The following is a 13,767-nucleotide window of genomic DNA, read 5'->3' on the forward strand; positions in this document are numbered from 1 at the left end:
GTCATGGTGGCTGTTGGGCACGTAGGTCCGAGGTCACATGTTTTTGTTGTTGTCATGGTGATGGCACAGGCTGCTAGCAGGTGGATCCAGGAAGGGAAGCTCCTGCTCTGTGCTGTGGAGCCGGAGCACTCTGGAGTTCAGATCCACACAGCACTGCAAGAGAGATAAGATCACTATATCACATCCAGTGTTTTATATGAGTTATTCTATCTATTTATCTGTCTGCCTGTCGATCTACCTATATGTCTGTCTGTCGCTCTATCTATCTATCTATCTATCTATCTATCTATCTATCTATCTATCTATCTATCTATCTATCTATCTATCTATCTATCTATCTATCTATCTATCTATCTATCTATCTATCTATCTGTCTTTCTGTCTGTCTGTCTGTCTGTCTGTCTGTTGCTCTATCTATCTGTCTGTCACTCTATCTATCTGTCTGTCTGTCTGTCACTCTATCTATCTATCTATCTATCTGTCTGTCGCTCTATCTATCTATCTATCTGTCTGTTTGTCTGTCTGTCTGTCTATCTATCTATCTATCTGTCTGTCTGTCTGTCTGTCTGTCTGTCTGTCTGTTGTTCTATCATTCAGCTATAATCTTTAAAGCTTTTAAAACTATTGTAGACTTGTAAATATCAAAGTTTGTCTTGATGAACTTTCCTTTTTAACATTTTTGATAAGAATTGTGAGCAAGGTCGTTTCAAGACACCGTAACTACGGCAACACTGGAACTGAGAACAGCGGCTTTGTATATTCAATTTTAATTTATGTGATAACATTTTTCCCAGTCTCTCTTCTCTGAATCTGATGATTTGGTTCAACTGATGACAGCTGAACCAAACCTGTATGTCACAGGACAGATCATAGTCTAAAGACCTGATTTCAGTCACAGTTTAGTTCTGTTAAAGTGTCATTCATTACTGTATTGTGCCTTTGTAGAGCAAAATTGTTGGTGTAAATGTTTTGTTGTTGTTTTGCCACTGAAACAAGATCTTTTCATAATTACAGATATACAAGAGTGGCTTAAACATATTATTCTAATGTTTATTGGCTGCACATAGGCCTGTGCTAGTTTTGTGGATCCTTCTCCTTGCATACATTATCTTTTCTTCTGACAAATATATAATTTGCATATACTTGTACAGATACTGTCCTTGCACTTTCATTCTCTAGCTTTCTCTCTCTCATCCCCTCACTCTATCATACTTTAAAAAGGATTTTCTCTTCTTTTAATAGCATTTAGCTTACTCCTCATAACACATGTAAATCTCATGTGTTATGAGGAGCCCCCCCGCCGCATTTGAAATAATCTCAAACCACATTCAGAGGGGATTCAATATTTAGATATACGCTCCCCCATTATGTACGAACCCACACCCATGTAAGAAACCATCTAACATAGCCTCAGAATTTCTTTGCTGCTTGTTTCATAATTTGATTTACTTCATGTTATATCTGTTATGGCTTCAGCTTTGATTTACTGATAAAACTGATACTTTGAATGTGCTTCAAGACCCTTTTGATCAAATAAGTCATTTTGCTAATTTGTGTAAATAAATGTAAATATCTTTAAAATTGGCAAATTAAAATATGATTATAAATTAGACAATAAAACTATGAATATAAGAATGTAATTTGCATTTATTAAGTCTAATTTATATTTATGAAGATGTGACCTAGATCAGTGGTTTTCAGACTGGGGGCAAAGGAAAAAGTTGAAAAAAGTATTAAATATAAAAAAACTTAATATTTATTATTGTCAATTATTATTCAGTAGTAATAACAAAATCTGCTTTGAAAATCATAGTTTATGCCACTCAGCCAATGAGGGGGTGAATATTCCACACATATTTATAATATTTGAATGTATATTTTATTGTAATTTTTTTTAATTTTACAGTATAAAATGGCTCCTATACATGAAAATACACTCAAGGGAACCATCTTTCTTGAGATTCAGTGGCATTAAAATTTTTTAAAACATCTGATCTAGATGGCCAACACAAATTGAAGCAAGTGGTTTTCAAAAAGACTTTTATCCATACATTTTAAGCTCAGACTGAAAACTTTCAAAAGCCAAAGACTAATAGATTAGAAACCATGCATTACAAGACTCTGAAAATGAGGTTAAATAAAACCAAGGCTTACTTTGAGTTCCAGCAGAGTCTGTAGACCCAGACACACCTCAAATGTGGCGTCCTCTGTGAACAGACAAGAGATGAGACTCAGAATGTGGGAGACAAAGAGAGAATATGAATCCCCTTTAGGCATAGTTTTATACTTTCTCTAATTAGTAGAGCACATGAGGAGCCTTGATAAAAAAAACTGCCATCATTAGTAGCTTTATAATATATCTGTATGCAATGCATGCAGGAAACATTAGCGGCACTGTGCCCAGGTCATGTATTCGTCTGTTATGTAATTCCTCTGTGTTGCCCACGTCACTTTGTCCAAGCATTCCAAGACTGCTGTCTAAATTGGAAAAGGCCAGTGGCTCAGTGTAAGAGTTGAATGCAAATACAAGCTGAAGAAATGCATATGAATATCCCTTTTTGCACTCTCATAAGACTTTTCTGTTTGCATTGAACTTATATTTAGACATGGTTCTGAATGTCCAATTCTCTGTTCAATCAGATCTATGAAACATGGTGTAGTCATTGTAGGTGTATGTTGTTTTGAGCAATTTTTTTAAACACAATAGGCAGTGCATTTTCAGAAGTGACTGGAGAAACTTTGAAGTCTGACCTATGACCTGGGCAGTGCATTGCACTCTTTCTGTGCCCAGCTGCAGGTGCAGGGACTTCACTGTCTCCACTGTCGAATCACTGAGTGGCAGCTTGTCATGAGGTTTCTCTCCTAGGTTGGTTTTCAGTCTGCAGAAGATACAGGTACTTAAGATGAGCATTTATTTGAAATATAAATCTTTTGTAACATTACAATATCAATAACAATAATAAATGTTTCTTGACGACCAAATGAGCACATTAGAATGATTTCTGAAGGATCACATGACACTGAATAATGGAGTAATGGCTGCTGAAATATTTCAATATAAATTAAATAAATAAATAAAATATGTTACAATATAAATAAAAATTTGATTAAAATATAAATAAAAAAAACGATTTAATTATTTTAAATCGTACAAATATGTCCCAATATTACAGTTTTAATGCATTTTTCAGCAAATAAATGCACCCATTGTGAGCATAAGAGACTTTTTATTTAAATAAAAAGCAAGTTTATAAAAAAATTTGCACTTTAAACATTTCACTAATTATGGATAAAAAAGAATATTTCACTAAAACAAATTACTTAAATGGATAATGATTGGTATGATTTCACTGCAAAAAAAAAAAAAGAAAAAAAAAAAAGTCATTACAGATTTTCGAAAAATAGGCCCATAAAATCCTAATGGAACTGTTTATCTTGTGTGTGTGTGTGTGTGTGTGTGTGTGTGTAGAATACACTTGCCCAAGTCTTCTGCAGCATGTTTTAGAGATATGGTTGTATTGGTACCCTGTGTTTATGGATAACATCACTTCTGCATCTCCACACTGCAAAATAAACATTTGGTCTTTACTCAGATGAATTCCCTGATAAAATATTTTTTCCCCTTATGATGCCATTACCACACCGTTCATGTGACAGGGATTTTAAATAGCAGACCACATTATCAGGCAGAGTCTAACAACAGCACAACCTGCCAACTAGTTTCATCCAGATCCCAAGTTGAGACACTACAGTATGTTGAAGCACAGATATAAGCTTTTGGTCTTTTAAATAGACAGTGGCAGGTTTTGTTTTTGCATTGTCTGACAGTATCAGGATTGATAGTTTCATACGTTCTGAGAATAATCGTTCTGGTTAATAATGGACCGCCACTGTCAAAGGTCTGTCCTTTCACCTGAAATTCCATCAGTGCTTGCAGAATTCAGAGCTCGTCAGATGAATAATGACCTTGTTCTTTTGCAGCATTTGCTCTTTGGAAGCTCTGAGTGCCTGTTCATGCTGCTTGCTTGACATTTATGTGTAAATAATTTGTTTGGTATTAGCACAATCAGTGGATAGTTTTTTAACTCATTAGCCATCTGCTTGTCTTATGATGGATCCTGTCACATGTTTTGGGTCATACCACATTAACATTGGTGTAAACAGTGACAGCAGTGAATGCAGTAGCTGACTTTAGCTATTAATATGTGTTATTTGTGACATTTTTCATCGTAGATCAGCAAAAAGTTTGAAAAAAAAACTATAACAGTTTAATTCTCTCCCTAGATATATATATATGCTTAAGTATTTGTATTTTTGTAAAAGTTGGTATATTTAAGTTGTAGTATATTTTATGTAACGCTATTACAATCTTAATTGCTCATAAGATTGTGTACAATTGAACTTCATATTTAATAATGTAACAATTATAATAATAATGACATCCTTTCAAGTAAATGTGCCCTTGATAAATATGTCCATTAACAAAAATATTTGGATCTGGAATTAAAAATTTCAGAGAGTTTTGTTATAATAATGATAATACAATTTATTTAATAAGTTTAATACATTATTCATAGCATAATATTTATACTAACAACAAACAACAACAATAATACTTAGTATAAGTATTAATATTAGTGTTAGTATATAGTTAATTAGTGTGGTGGGAGCCTGGAAGGAAGCCTCAGTATTTGGAAACTGTTTGTGGCATATGGTCTCTCAGCATGCATGAGGACTTAAAGACAATATGGCTCCACCTACACACAGCTAAAGCACTGTCAAGCTTTGCTTTTGCTCTTTGCCTGTTTTCTAACAACACATTTAGTGCGTGAGGGATGAGGTCTGTGTCAGCACTGTTCTACTGTTCAAGATTAATAAGTGGATGAGAGCTTTGTTGCAACCTCTCTGAGTTTCCTGTCACTCAAGGTGAGCTGTCACCCCCGCAACTTTCCTACCACATAAAGGGTGGGACGCACCAGAATGTCAGTCTCTCTGTGAGCAAACATGGGGGACCGTTAAGCCCCTCTCACACATAGTTCCGGCCCCACTAGTATGTTCCACACACACTTGCACAGACATGCAGGTTTCCTTGCATTGTTTCACACTTGTTCCTTCCTCTGCTAGGTTTTAGTGCTGTGTTGCAAGTTTTTTTTTTGTTGCAGTGCGAGACACCTTGAATGAAACACGTCCACATGAACACATTGAGGTGGCAAAGTGCCAGATGATACAAACTCAGACAAATCTCTGTCAGGTTCATTCCAGCTGTCTTCATTACTTTCTCAGTGTCTTCTTTCCCTGCACCTTGTGGTCAGGATGTAAAAATGAAAGAAAAAGCCTCAGCCTGTCAATGCAAGATGTTGATGAGTTTGTTTCTTCATGGGACCAGATTTAGAGAAATTTTGCATTGCATCAGTTGTTCAACAATAAATCATCTGCAGTGAATGGGTGCCATCAGAATGAGGCAACACAATAATCCACCCAACTCCAGTCCATCAATGAACATCTCGTGAAGTGAAAAGCTGCATAATTGTAACAAACAAACACATCATTAAGATGTTTTTAAGTTTGAACACTCGTTCCCCTCTAAAATAACTGTACTAATATTGCTTTATCCAGTGAAAAGGCCATCTTGTCTGAATCAGGAGAGAAATATGCACTGATTAAACACTGTTTACAAGCAGAAACAATTCTAAACAAATATGTCAGTGGATTTTGATGTGAGAGGATGGACAGAGGATGCACTTTTTCACTAGAAGAAGAATTTTTATGGATTATGCACTGGTAATTTGGACAGAAGCTACAGTTTAAAGTTACTGGTAAATGCCTTAATAATGGAACTGTGCCTTATAAACATGCAGCTTTTTGCTTCACAAGATGTTAAGTGATGGAATGGAGTCGTGTGATTTACTTGTGGATTATTGTGGTGTTTTTATCATCTGTTTGGACTCTAATTCTGACAGCACCCATTCACTGCAGATGATCGATTGGTGAACAAGTGATGTAATGATACATTTGTAATTATATCTGGTCCAATGATGCACTTTAACATCTCAGATGACCTGAGGTTAAGTACATTTAAAAAAAAAAATTCTTCATTTAAATTGCAGAATAAATATGAAATAAGCTCCTGCAGAAATAAACTCCAGTTGATGCTATAAAAACAGTTGAGCTCGGTGAGATACTACTTTTATGAGTTGCCTTTTGTCTTTATTTGATTGCTGCTGTTACATATCTGTATACATGTGTGCACTGGTGCATGTGTGATACATTTAAAGTGATGACAGCTCTGCGTGGAGAAAAATCGTGCATTACTTCTCTGCCTCAAACTGAAACTTATCTTTCCAGAAGAGGAGGCATGAACCACTACAGTGGATTCGCTAAAACGCTGCCCCACTTATCTGGCTCTTCATTATCGAAGCTTTAATTAGATGCTGATGGTTTCTTTCCGTCTTTCAGCTCACCTATGATAACACGACTGCATGTGCATTCCAGAACATTCAGTTTATTTGAAATTCAGATGACAAACATAGCTTTTACTTAATTGTGCCTAAATATTTGTTGTATAACATTGTTTCCGGCAGTAGCTTTCCTTTGTAGTTGCAGCTGTAGTTGTAGTTTCCTATGCTAGTTTAATGCTGATTTAATGTTTTTTTTTCATTAGGGTTCAGTTTTTAACACTCGGTATCATACAATAAAAAATTTTTTTTAGAATTGCACTTTTTATTAATATTGGTTAATGTTAATTGAAAAATATTCTGTTATTTATTCATACCGCTTGAAATGTTGAAAACTGTATTTGTAGAAATTAACATTAACCTAGGTTAATTTATGCTGTAATTCATGATACCATTAAGACATTAACTCATAACTTTTTTTTTTTTTTTTTACATCAATTAATTAAAAACTGCTTTTGGGTTAAATAAACTACAGTCAGCTGGTCATAATCACAAATTAAATTCTGCTAACTATGCATTTTGCCTCCATTATTAACTTGCTTTGAGCTGGACAAGCTAACATTGCATCACATCAGGAAACATATTTCCTTGATTTCCTAATTTGAAGTCAGTGTTCCATTTATTTGTCTGGTTGTTCTTGAATTGTCAGCTGATATGTGGAGGCTGAGGAAATTCACACCCAACCCTGTGGTTTAATCTACTTTAATTTAGGGTCTATTTTTACCACACTCAAACCCTATATGAATGGAGAGTGATGGAGAGAGAAGATGGGTGATTTTGATGATGTTCAGTCTGCTCTAGTTAAACAGACACTGCTGTAAAATGGATGCTTCTGGAAAACCTTTAAATATCAGGGGAATTTAAAATGGTTATTAACAGGCCTAAAGTAATGATTTGAATTGGTTAGTAATTTAAAATAATTTTAATTAAAAAAGGTCTTTAGCTATTAAATTATAAAAACATTAGTTCAGGAACCTCAAACAAATGGAAAAATACATAAAAAATTGTAATAAAATAAAATGTTTTTTTTGAACAGCTGGAGAAGTCATTTTAATTAATAAGCCAGTCTCATTCCTCTCAAATGCCATTCAAAAGTTTGGGGTCAATAATACTTTTAATGTTTTAATGTTATTTAACAAGGACACAATACATTGATGAAATGTGACAGTAAAGACGTTCACAATGTTTCAAAAGATTTCAGTTTTATGCTATTCTTTTGTAGTTTATTTCATCAAATAAACCTAAACCTGGTTTCCACAGATATATTAAGCAGCACAATTGTTTTTAACTTTGATTCTAAAATTGTATTTATTTATTTATTTAGAGCTGCAAATCAACATGTTAGAATGATTTCTGAAGGATAATGTGACATTGAAGACTGGAGTAATGCCTTCTGTAAATTCAGTTTTGCAATCATTCTACAATAATTTACATAAAAAAATGATATTACTGTACATTTTACAATATATTGCCCTCAATAGTACAGTTATTTTAAATTGTAATAAATAGGTCACAATATGACTGACTTTACTGTATTTTTGGTCAAATAAATGCCTCAATGAGCATAGGAGTCTTCTTTAAAAAAACATTAAATATCTGATGAACCCGGACTTTAGAATGTTGCTTATGTCTTGTGTTAAAGTTGCTGAAGCTTTGAAAATGACGGGTCAGATCCGTGTTATATCACCATACAATGAGTCACTTGCACCCCAGTTACATCATCTGTATTGTAAACTTGGCATGAGGTGCTTCACTGATTTGGGCTTTTTAGATGCATACTGGCTCTCTAAAACCCTCTCAAACCAGAGCGTCGAGAACAATCGGCTGTGAGGAAAATAAAACCATGAGTCATAGGGAGCCAGAGCTTGCATTTTGTCATTACGGCAAGCTGTTATGGCTTCTATTATGGGCACAGACAGCTGAGAAAGGCTGAAAAGAGCTCAGCTCATCAGTAAGAATGCCTACCTTACACTGGACCACTAGAGCTGAGAGGGTGGATGCTCTCTCATCCTCTTCAAGCACTTTCTTCGTCTTCTCTTCTATTTGATTTTTCTGCTTGGACTCGGTCTTTCCACCTGCATCGCTGCTGTCCCCTTCATCTTCATCATCCTCATCAGACCTCAGGCTCTTTTCGCTCTCCTCTGGAGACTCCTTCTCCTCTGTGGAGTCATCCACCGTGCTCTCGCTCCTCTCCTCCGGCTCGCCGCCCTCTTTGCTGTCTGCCAGGGGTGAACAAATATGAGATGGGACGTCCCGGGCCTCTCCACGCAAACGTGGAATGTTGCCCTCCAGGAGACGGCGCTGAACGATGCTGTGGGGTTGCTGTATGGGGCACAGCACAGAATAGGAAATGATGTCAGTTGTTGCCATGGCTGTTTAAAATACCATACTACCTTAATACTCCAGTTTGTATGTTTTTGACAGTATGCTGATTTTTTTGTACACAAGGAGAACCTAGATTTTCTGCTACATTTGACAAATACTGTATACTGTATACTGTATACTTACTGTACAATTTTAAAATTAAATTAAATTTTAGTAAATTAAGTAATCAATTAAAATGTAAAATATGCACAATACAAATATTAAATTAAATGTTTATATTCAATTAAAATATAGAGTATGCACAGTACAAATATTAAATTAAGTTTTAATATTAAATAATAAATTAAAACAGAATATGAACAATAAAAGTGAAATAAAAAAAATATAGAAAATGCACTATATAAATATTAAATAAAAATGGTATATTAAACTAACATTAAATTCAATTAAAATATGGTGTGCAATATGTGTGCAATATATAATAAAATATTAATAACAAAGTATTACATTAAAAATAAAAAATATGCACAATATAAATATTACATTTTTAATATTAAATTAAATATGACAATACATTGTCTTGTGACAACCCATAATTTTTTATATATTTTTTTTTCTGTCAATAAATTTACTGGAGAAAATTATTTGTAATTTATGAGAAAGCTATTTTTATCAGTAGGATATTCAGACATTATAAATAAGTACCAGTGGAGCAATTTTGTGGAATATTATTCGGCTGAGCACTAAAGATTAATTTGAATTGTTTTTCCCTGTTTCATTACTGCAGTTTGGAGACCTGTGGGAAATAAAACCAGTACATGGATGTTTTATCACTCAATTTTTTATCATTGCAGGGTTAGACAGTAAACAAGTGAAGTAAACAGAGAGTCACTGAGTGCTGAAGTTAACTCCATTAACAACCATGACGGCGCCAGAATGACTCCCATCACTTTAATTACTGCTCAAATCTGTGTCTCTGTTTTACCAAGAACATTGTTCATTCCCAAAAGACATTAACTTACAGCGTCTTCTTCGAGCAATTGTGCAATTTTAACAAACTGCTGCAATTCAAGTATCCTTTGAAAGACATTTTTTATAAATACCAGTGTAACACTAAATGTCAAGCACTCAAATAAAATTTCTCATTTCTCAGTTGATGTGAAGAAAAAAGGAAAATTGATGCCTTTATTGCATTTTTATTTTGTATTTTTTAGCCTTGTGGTGTTAGTGATTCTAGTATTCTGCTATATTTCTTTTGGCTAGGCTTCATAATATCGCAGGTTTATTTGAGAAACAAATCCTGCGGATTGATGTTTATGACAGATAAGTGAATTTTAGATACAAAAGGCAATCTTCGCAGCTGTACATAGTGCAGGTGCTGTGTTACTGTCTGCGATTGCTTATCCCCATAACTTTGTTAAACCACAGCTGTCAGTTCAACAGCAGGGCCACCTGAGGAGACCAGATTGCAATTTGATCTGCGTTTAAACTTTCTCTGCCTCTCTAATAATACAATTATCAGGACCTCTTGAAAGTACAGCTCAGAGAGTCTCAAAGGGGAAGCTGAAAATACACAGAGAAATATGAGGGGCCGTACATGCCATAATTTATTCTAGCGCTCTCAAACACTTACATTCTCCTTACGCATACATACATTTCTATTCTCACACACTTAAGTGGAAAAAACGAATCCATAGACGCTTATAATAAGCGTATCTGGCAACACGGTTAAGCCTGCGCCTGTGCCCTCAATCATGCGCCTAACCTGCCTTCCGTTTCATCTTCGTGCATTAAAATATGTGACTATAAGAGCAAAAATACGGATGACCTCGATCCTAAAAAGTACACCGTTCAGGACATTGACCTGGTAGTTAACCGTAATCAGTGTTAAGATCATGCATGTCTAAAAGTCAAACAATGCCATTTTTTGATCACAGCACAACACAACAGTGCATGTTGGGTATGACGCAACACTTATGTTGTTTAGCCTAAAAAAACATCCGCTCTGCATCACTTTCTGAACTGTGACAACATCGACCATCTTACACAGAGTTAAGTCTAAATGAATCTCTGGCAGCCTTTCACTTTAGATTTGAACGGAGAATACAATTGAGAAAAGACTTTTAGAATGCAGTGGCCATAAGTGGACACAAAATGTTTTATATATTTATTGTATTGATAAGAATAATGTGGAAAGCTAGTAAACAACAAAATACAACTAACTATTGCTGAAATTTGTCTTTGACCTAAATTGAGCTGATTTTATTTTATTCAATTTTTTTATTTAGTTTAATTTTATTTAATTTTATTTTAAAATTTAATGTTAAAAACTAGTGGGGGGGGGGGCTGGCATCATCTGGAAAGATGCTTTATTACTGAAAATAATCTTCTCTTTCAGAGACTTATTCTTCCATAGTCTAACTTGCATATTTATGTTAAGGAAGAGACTACAAAATACTTTTCTCAATAATAATTGATTTCAAGAAGACCCAATGCTACTCAATATGATCATCTGTGTTTGTTTGTCAGCTGCATGCCATTAGCTCATTTGTATCTCCCTTGTAACCATCAGGTTCACTCTGCTTTAATGAACATCATTACAACACTCTTCTTGTTAATGAGGTATGTGTCCATGCATGTGTACGTGTGTAAATACACAGCCAGGATAATTCATGTTCAGTGCGGCTGGGAGGGATTTTGCAAAAGTGGACGGTTAATGGAGAAGTGAGGATGGATGGATGATGGAAGCTCTTGAGTGCTTCTGACCTCAGGACTCTTCTGATTCAGCCTTACATCTGAGAATGAGATATTGTAAGAGGGTTGAAAGGCATAAAAACTATGAATTAACACATGTGGAATTATATATGAAATTATATACATAACAAAAAAAAAAAATATGTCATATTCTAGGTTCTTCAAAGTAGCCACCTTTTACTTTGATTACTGCTTTGCACACTCTTGGCATTCTCTTGATGAGCTTCAAGAGGTAGTCACCTGAAATGGTCTTCCAACAGTCTTGAAGGAGTTCGCCGAGAGATGCTTAAAACTTGTTGGCCCTTTTGCCTTCTGTGTGCGGTCCAGCTCACCCCTAAACCATCTCGATTGGGTTCAGGTCCGGTGACTGTGGAGGCCAGGTCATCTGGCGCAGCACCCCATCACTCTCCTTCTTGGTCAAATAGCCCTTGATGCCTTCAGTGCGACTCTGAACTCATGACTCATGACTCTTCATAGTCATGAAAATAAAGAAAACTCTTTGAATGAGAAGGTGTGTCCAAACTTTTGGTCTGTACTGTATATATCTATATATATATATATATATAAACTCATGTTCCTCTTTATCTGGGTTGATTCACAGATCAGAGCAGATTGATTTTGACAGGATTGATTATGTTCTTCTGTCTCTTTTGCCCTATATTCTTTGAGAGCTGACTGTCAGTATGGCCACTGAGTCACGTTGCCTTGATAGAGCGATGCTCTTGTGCTCCTCTGATAGTTGTAGATTGGAAACGATCCGTGACGTTGTGCATCAGATTATATAAAGTCATTGACACACCAGATAAAAAAAATTAATACAAAAAATTCTAATCAGGACATTGAAATGGCCACCTTTCATAATAAGACAGTCAAGGTAAAACAGTCATGTAAGGGTGCTTACAAGAGCAGTTTTTGTGTGACTTTTTGCAGTGTAACTGCGTTATTCTTATATAAAGACTTCTTAATTTTAAAGTCAAATATGCAATGGACAAGTTATGATCATATGCAAATCTCCCCTTTTAATCTATTCAGTCCCACTAGAAGAATTATTTAAAAATCCTTTTTAACTTGCTTTAACTTGATGCTGCGAGGGCTTGTATGAATGATTCATGATTCATTTGTGTCTTGTGAATTAGATGTGTATTATTTCTAATTCGTCCCTGGTCTGCATGAGTAAAATCTCTGCCTGGCCCGTTAGAGCTGATCATTGTATGAAAGCTTGTTCATGTAGAACAGCATGTCCAAAACCACTGTGCTGTTGAATGTGTATAAATAGAGGTCTGTGGCTATTACAGGTGAAATGACTGGGGTTTGCAGCAGGTAATATTCATTGAGTTTAGTCACCTTTGAGAGAACCATTTTATTGGGTGAATCTCACAGAGTCTGTCTTTATATTTAACTGTTAAATATAAAAGAAATAAGCAATAATATGCTGCATTATATATAAACGTAAATTAATTTTAATACAGAAGGTATAAAAAAAAAAAAGTTGTCCGTACACTGAAAATCAGTGCGGTCCATTGACATTTATTATATGGAGAAAAACAAAGAAAGTTAAGTCACACAGGTTTGGAATGATGTGAGGGTTAGTAAATGATGACAGAATTGTCAATAAATTTCCTTTAAATAAATATTTTACCAAAAATTGCAGTTTGCTGAAAATAATTGAAGAATTAAATAGAAAGTATATTACAGAAAGTTTATTATTGTTATAATTTGACCAGTGAGTATGAAATGAGAAACCTCACAGAGAACTATAGAAAACACTAAAAATACTAATAAGTATTGTTATAAATTTGTATAACCATTATGCATTTTTTATGTGATAGATATTGATAGCATCTGAATATATGAAATATTTTGGCAATAAAAAAGGTTCTATACGGATGCTTTTCCTCTGGCTACATCTTATGATTGAATGCTTACAAACAGTCCTATTATGGAAATGAATGAGGGAAGTTAAGCAAATAATTGTATCCTTTATGGGTTTTATATAGAAGATTGTCATTGAAAAACATAATGAGGATATAGAGTGCAGTGTAATGAGAACAAATGTAATTGTCATGTAAAAAATGTCACACAAAAAAAACACAAAACAGAGCAGCCTTATTTTTTTTAATACTGTTTTATTTTCTGATTTCTGGTGTGAAATATGACCTGGGCATGATTTAGGGCTTTTGCCCGAAAAGAGCTTTCTCTCTTTCTCTCTCTTTGTGTGATTAGCAGCTAATAG

At 34.7% G+C, this 13,767-nt stretch overlaps 2 protein-coding genes across 2 annotated transcripts in view; one reads left to right on the forward strand and one right to left on the reverse strand.

Moving 5' to 3' along the window:
- nrip2 (nuclear receptor interacting protein 2) overlaps nucleotides 1-13,767 on the reverse strand; it is a 19,234-nt gene continuing 5,467 nt past the window's right edge. The window contains exons 2-6 of the mRNA XM_059511208.1: nucleotides 8,421-8,777; nucleotides 3,481-3,563; nucleotides 2,752-2,879; nucleotides 2,155-2,207; nucleotides 1-153 (exon numbers count right to left, since the gene is read on the reverse strand). Of these exons, the coding sequence (XP_059367191.1) occupies nucleotides 34-153; nucleotides 2,155-2,207; nucleotides 2,752-2,879; nucleotides 3,481-3,563; nucleotides 8,421-8,777 (741 nt within the window). The 3' untranslated portion in view covers nucleotides 1-33. The remainder of the gene's footprint in view (nucleotides 154-2,154; nucleotides 2,208-2,751; nucleotides 2,880-3,480; nucleotides 3,564-8,420; nucleotides 8,778-13,767) is intronic.
- Nucleotides 13,467-13,767, forward strand: part of cwf19l1 (CWF19 like cell cycle control factor 1) — a 20,436-nt gene continuing 20,135 nt past the window's right edge. Inside the window, exon 1 of the mRNA XM_059511204.1 lies at nucleotides 13,467-13,470. The gene's annotated coding sequence lies outside the window, so the exon portion shown is untranslated. The remainder of the gene's footprint in view (nucleotides 13,471-13,767) is intronic.

Source organism: Carassius carassius, chromosome 26 (genome assembly GCF_963082965.1).
Source record: "Carassius carassius chromosome 26, fCarCar2.1, whole genome shotgun sequence".
Taxonomy (NCBI): Eukaryota; Metazoa; Chordata; class Actinopteri; order Cypriniformes; family Cyprinidae; genus Carassius; species Carassius carassius.